This window comes from Camellia sinensis, chromosome 5, assembly GCF_055761805.1.
Source record: "Camellia sinensis isolate YWXY chromosome 5, ASM5576180v1, whole genome shotgun sequence".
NCBI lineage: Eukaryota > Viridiplantae > Streptophyta > Magnoliopsida > Ericales > Theaceae > Camellia > Camellia sinensis.
The window spans coordinates 13,252,282-13,259,221 of NC_138965.1; the positions used below are offsets into that span (position 1 = coordinate 13,252,282).

The following is a 6,940-nucleotide window of genomic DNA, read 5'->3' on the forward strand; positions in this document are numbered from 1 at the left end:
TTCTAATTAGAATAACAATATGGGGCACTTTGGGAAGAGGCTTAAAAAAGTCAACTTTTTAGGTTTTTACTTTTTTTAGTCAAAAAAAAGTCAACTTTTTTGCCTAAAATAATCCAACTTTTTGCTATAAAAAAAAACCACCAAAAAAGTTTAAAAAGTCAAAAAATCAATTTTTTACCAACTATTCAAAACACCACTATAAATTCAGAAAATTATTTACAAAAATAAATCAAAAGTCTACATTCATTTTTTTTTTTTTGGTTACACGAAAATCTTCCCTACCCTCCCGCAGGTCCAAGGCAGCGCCCCTTTCAGAGATCACCAGAGTGTCCTGTTAACCATTCCGAGCGAAGAGACTAACCCATATCCCATTAATTTTAAATCTATATCACACACTCACTTTTAAAAGTCCATAACATTGTTGTTAGAATAATTCTAAATACATTGAATCCGATCACAAAATCTCACACAATAAATATTCAAATATTGTATTAAATTTTGTGATTCTTTCTCCAAAAGCAACTTTATTAAGTAACAATGGTAACATTGTACCCTACAATGGCATCCCCAGTGATCGGGTCGAACCAGTGGGTCTTCGCGACGGCGTACCCGCGAGACAGTCGAAACAGCCCAGTACCTCCGACAACCGCCATTTCTCGGACCGAATGAAGAACACAGTTCAAGCCGACAATGCTAATAGAGCTTCCATTGTAAATCCCATCTACGAACACATAATTCAAAGCCATTATTAACCCGAAGTCCGACTCTGTCTGCCCAGCCGACCCGTACAATCCCTGGGCCCGGCCCACCAGCTTCGATGACGGGTCGGGCGACTCGGTTAACGGGTCATCAGCCATCATCACGGCTCCGAAACGGGTCGGCGAGTTTTCGGTGTAGATAGATTGAGCCACGCGCACTGCGCTTGGGGTCTTCCCACTGACTGTGTCGTGGAAATAGAATTGGAGGTTGGTTACAATTTGTTTTTTGGATTTGAGTGTCTTCGCCCAACTAAGTTGGTTATTGGGTTGCTCGACTTGAAGGGTTTGAACCCATGGCATGGTTACAATGAGAGAGATCATGAGCATTACAACCACACCCATCTCTCTGTCTCTCTCTCTCTGTCTCTCAATATTTGGAGTTCTTTTTTTTTTTAAGACAAGAAGGTGAGTGGAAAGATGTATTTTTATAGGAGAGCATGTCAAAAAGATTCAAAATATATATATATATATATATATAAAAGTGTGAGGTTAAGAATTTTAAATAATTTATTAAATTTTTTATTAATTTTTTTTTTATGAGTGTGAGATCTATACACATGTAGATTTATATGAATCTCACATCCATGTGAAAGGTTTAGTAAAAAATTTAATAGATTATTTGAGGTTCATAATATTTTTTATATAGAAATAATAAGGTAATTTCATATAACCATAAGATTGTTCCGAGTGATTAATGATTGTGCTTCCCATACAATTCTTCAGAGTTTGATTTTTAAAGTCAGGCTGCCGAGAAAATGATTTCCCGTAAATTTTTTAATATTAATGTGAATAACTTGCCTTTAATCCGATTGAAAAGAGAATTAATGTATATAAACTAATTCAGGCATACTGATCACTAAAATATATAAACTAATTCAGGCATACTGATCACTAAAAGAAACAGAAGAGAAGGTTTTCGATGTGTGTGACACGTCACAACATTAATCGGTACTACATTCATGATGTAGTTGCAATGCCTGGCAATATCACATTGTAATAAATAATTTTTTCAAATGGACAAAAGGTGCTATTTTTTTTTTTGGGGCCTACTTACATTGGTTGTACATTTATGATGTAGATGCATTTGTTGCCTTTTGGAGATTGGACTCACTTTTTCTTTTGACCATAGAGAAGTTTGAGGAATCAATACAAAAGAGACCTAGACGGATCAGAAAACACGAGAGTATGGCTTTGCTTTAGTCCCATCAATGGCACAACGAAAAAGAGTTAATGCCGACCTAAACTTCAATCACACATTTTACTTTTCATTAATTAAAATATGAAAAAATATATTTTTTTTATTTTATCTAATTACTTTAATTATTGTATATTTTAACCACATTTTTTATTTTAGTTAGTCATTCAAACTAACTTAATTAATTTTTAAACCAAAAAATACTAATTACTGATATTTTATTAATATAAATTTACAATAATAATAAATTTATCCATACAAACATACAAAACCTGTAGAATGAGAAAAAAAAAATACAAAATAAGTTATTCTGTAATTCATCAAACAGAATTAAAAGAACATATAAAATTGTTATATACACATATACATATATAAAATATATAAAATTCTAAATTCAAGGCATAAATATATAAAAATCTAAGACATATACATACATATTTGTTTGGAGAGCCTCTGAGGCTCTTCAATTGTAACCACCAAAAAAGTAAGATGGTAAAGTAGCTAGCCCAATAGCCAGCTCATTGGAACTCAAAATTAGAGTTACATTGGCTAAAATGTCTAACAAGCCTTTTGTAACTATCCTTTTGGAGATACTCTAGTTTGACTATTATTTTGGAGTTAAAAATGTATAAAATAATAAAATAGACTAAATAAGTTAATAAGATAAAATATCACATTCAATTTATAATTATTACATTTTTTTTACTAAAATAAAAAAAAATCAAAAAATCCAAACCAAACAAGGTTAAAAAAACCAAACTAAAAAAATTTCAATATAAAAAAAATTGATTATAGCAACCAATGTCAAACGAAATTTAAGCCTAATTGTCATCGCAGAGACATCTCTTCTTGTCTTTTTGGGATGATCTAAATAATTATATTTTTTGTCTTTTTACGAAAAAATGTGGAAAAAAATAAAGATGTGATGTAATAGAAAAAAGATAAAAAGATGAATTATATAGGAGATGTCAAACCGCCCCTAATCAAGTCATACGAGAGTAAGCCCCCAACCACTTACTTGAAGCATCTTCAACAAGAATTAAAGATGCTTTAAATTTTTATGCAATTGGTCTTGTGTCATCATAAAATGAAGCTCCAGGAAAATAGCTAGCACAGTAAGGCCATGTTTGTTTGGGCGGACTGGATTAGCATTCCCATGACTAATAGTCCTAGGACTACGAATCCGTTGGATTATGTATCCTATCTTAACTAATAGTCAAGTGTAAAATAATTATTCAATTGTTTAACCAAACATCGGATTAATAATTTTATTAGACTATTAGTCCAATCCCAAGCTCATGTCCACCCAAACAAACATGACCTAAATATGTTACCTAGTCTTGTCTGGATTAGCTACATGTAAAATGTTTTAAAAGTACAACAAATTAATTTTGAAAATATGTTGAAAATGAATAAATAAAATATAATATACTAATGCTACAAATTCAGAAAAATTTATCTAGGAAATTAAGCAAAAAAAGAGAATCAATGATTTACATCTATTATAAGTGTGATCTATCTTTCACTAATTTTAAATCTACAGTACACCCTCACTTTCGGAATAAGATTTAGAATAAATTTTTATGATATATAATATTTTTAAATATAATATATATTTTTATGTGTATTTTTACTAGACAAAACACTTAGTTGTGTTGGATTACCTCTAAGCTCCCACATGGAATGGTGTGTGCCCACTTGTCATGAATGCCAACTTTTCCTAACAAAGGTCTTGGTATTTGGTATACCTCTTTGCCAGAATGTGATCCAACATAGAAACCCACTATCTCAAGCTTTGGTGTGATTCTAAGGACTCAACTACTTTAAACTTGGCGTTATTAAATTGTTTCAAATGCTTCTAAGTTTCGTGAACCAATACAATACTTCCAACTTTACTTTAACCCTTTCCATCAACTCTGCTCGGAGCATAGGATCAAAAGGCCTTCAAGGCAAGTAAAATAAGCGAAGGAATGTCTTCTATGGGACAATATCAATTGGTCAAACTCACTCTGCTATAAAAAGAGTCGAGCTAAGTCAAATTTTGTAAAATTTGAGTTTAGCTCGTTCGTTCATCGAGCTTGAAAATCAAACTCTAGTTCAGCCTTGAAAATTAACTTAGTTTGAGTTCGATTCGGTTCATTTATTCTAATCATGCTTTAGCTCAATAAGGAAAAAATTAACTCGCTAATCAAGTTCAATCAACTCATTATTATTCTATATTAAATATGCATATATAAAATATTTTATTTTGTTTGATAATAAGATTATAAATAATATGGGTCAAGCTTTATAAGTCAAGTTTATGAGTTTGACACGTTTATTAAATGAGTCTAAAAATTTAAATCGAATTTATTTACATATATAACGAGCTGAACCAAGCTCATGAACTAATATGAGTTAAAAGGCTCACGGGTCACCTATGCCAAAATCTTGGAATAAAGGTTATGTTTGAGATTATAGTGTAGAACTGAGATTGTTAGTCCAGGACTCACAATCCCATGTTTAATTGCAAATTTTGTTAACCGAATTACATGTACGACGGACATTTAATCTAATGAAATTGACGAATTTTTAATATTGAAGGAGCTAGGAATCATAATTTCAAATATGAAAGGAAAAAAAATAAAATAAATACATAATAAATAGTTGTCTCACTAATTTAATTAGATAACTAATTTATGAAATTATTAATCCTTTTACTATTAATTTTATTAATTAAACAAGGCCAAAGAGTACACTAATCATGTGATTATTATACTCACTGGTAGTGGTTGTTTCTTTCTAGGATGGGAAAATTTTCCATAACTCAATTGGCAGGGGAAAAAGTACTCCACCATCTACCAGTCACAAGATTGATATCTTTAATAATACTATTAAATTAATCATGTTTTTATAAATATTTTTTTCATTTAACATTTGATCTGATACATCCATTACCATTAAACATTAATGAAACTCATATGAGATTCACTATCAATGAATATGAATGTGCCAGATTAATTTACATAAACCTTGGTCATTTTTTTATCAATAATTTATTAATTGTTGTGGGGATATATTTTTAGATAGTCCACGTAGCCGAGGTTGTTAGCCGAGGTGCCACGTGGATGGACCATGGTACCGAGATATGGTGCGATAATACCGGAATTCAAGATATTTGGATAGAAGACTAGAGTTCTAGATGACATCAAGCTACCTATTTGGATAGAGATGGGACTCTTGAGGGAGTTCATGTTAATCTGAAGTGTGAGTTGTGATAAATGTCATTCTTGTAAAGGATAGAGTCCCATGAAGTAAGACTTATAGGAGAAGTTGGACACTGATCATTATAAAAGTAAGGCACCATCGTGGGTCTAAGGTATGCTTTATTTGAGATGCTTTTATGCTTTCATTGTTGAAATTTAAATACTTGTATTGATGTCTGTGAGAGATAAGATTACTGACTTGATCGTCAAAGTGTCCCCGGGTGGACGAACCGCCACGGTATTCTCATATTCTTGTTGGTAGGTGTTTGGGCTAAATTTATTCTGCCGCTGCTCTCCAGCTGAGTCCCCGTTTGGTTGTGTGGTCGGAAATTAACACCCACAATTTGGCACCGATTGTGGGAACTTAGTTAGAATGTGTCGTGCAAGATCAACATGTCGGCAACGACTAGTTTAACGAAGATGGAGAATGTGTCGACATTAACAGAATGAAGACCCTTTCAGAAGGGATGCAAAGACAGGGGGCATGAGCGCTCCAAGGAGATGACTTTCAAGTATAGAAGGATCGGCCTAAGTGAAGCAAATCTTGGATTCTAGATCTCGGATCCCAGATCCTAGAAGACAAGATCTCGGTCTAGATGAGTAGGTCTAAGAAGACAAGAGCTGAGCCTAAGTAAGCAGATCCCGGATTCCAAATCTCGAATACCGGATCCCAGATCCCATATCCTAGAAGACAAGATCTCGGCCTAGATGATTAGGTCCGAGAAGACAAGAGCTCAGCCTAAGTGAGCAGATCCCGGATTCCAGATCTCGAATTTTAAAAGACAAGATCTCTGCCTAGATGAGTAGGTCCGAGAAGATAAGAACTCAGCCTAAATGAGTAGATCCCAGATCCCAGAAGACAAAAAACACACAAGATCAGATTGAAGTCGGCCAAGTTCTTCTTGTTGGCAGAAAGCCATCTATACAGAAGGACTTTTAGTGGACCTCTATTGCGATGTGTACATCCTTCCCAAGTTGAAGACTTTTTACACGAAATCCATGCAGAGGGCAAATCCCTTGCCCACAGAGCTATGTTATAGGGATTCTGGTGACCCTACATGCAAAAGGATGCCGAAGCTTATGTAAAAAAGCGTGAAAATGTTGTTGGAATCCATGATTATGCGATAAGACCGAAATATCGTATGACGATGTTCCCATGGTGAACATGACGAATAACTTAAACTTATTATATGGCAGAGTTGAATTATACTTACATATAATAAAGTTTAACTAAGTTGGCGATGTTTCTGAATGAAACATGATGAATAACTTAGACTTACTATATGACAGAGTAGAATTATACTTGCATATGATAGAGTTGAACTAAGTTTGCAATATTTCTGAATGAAACATGACGAATAACTTAGACTTATTATATGGCAGAGTCGAATTATACTTACATAAGATAGAGTTGAACTAAGTTGACGATGTTTCTGAATGAAACATGACGAATAACTTAGACTTATTATATGGCAGAGTCAAATTATACTTGCATATGATAGAGTTGAACTAAGTTGGCGATGTTTCTGAATGAAGCATGACAAATAACTTAGACTTATTATATAGCAGAGTTGAATTATACTTGCATATAATAGAGTTGAACTAAGTTGGCGATGTTTCTGAATAAAACATGACGAATAACTTAAACTTATTATATGGCACAGTCGAATTATACTTGCATATAATAGAGTTGAACTAAGTTGGCGATGTTTCTGAATGAAATATGACGAATAACTTAAACT

General features: G+C 33.1%; 1 protein-coding gene across 1 annotated transcript; it reads right to left on the minus strand.

Moving 5' to 3' along the window:
* Positions 1 to 396: 396 nt before the first annotated feature.
* LOC114279561 (dirigent protein 23) lies at positions 397 to 1,179 on the minus strand. Its single transcript, XM_028221811.2, has one exon. It carries the CDS (start codon positions 1,098 to 1,100, stop codon positions 528 to 530), a length of 573 nt encoding a protein of 190 aa, XP_028077612.2. The 5' UTR covers positions 1,101 to 1,179; the 3' UTR covers positions 397 to 527.
* Positions 1,180 to 6,940: the final 5,761 nt, after the last annotated feature.

What these genes read in the sequence shown, in the direction of transcription:
- LOC114279561 (XM_028221811.2), bottom strand. Translation starts at nt 1,100, where the DNA reads ATGGGTGTGGTTGTAATGCTCATGATCTCTCTCATTGTAACCATGCCA.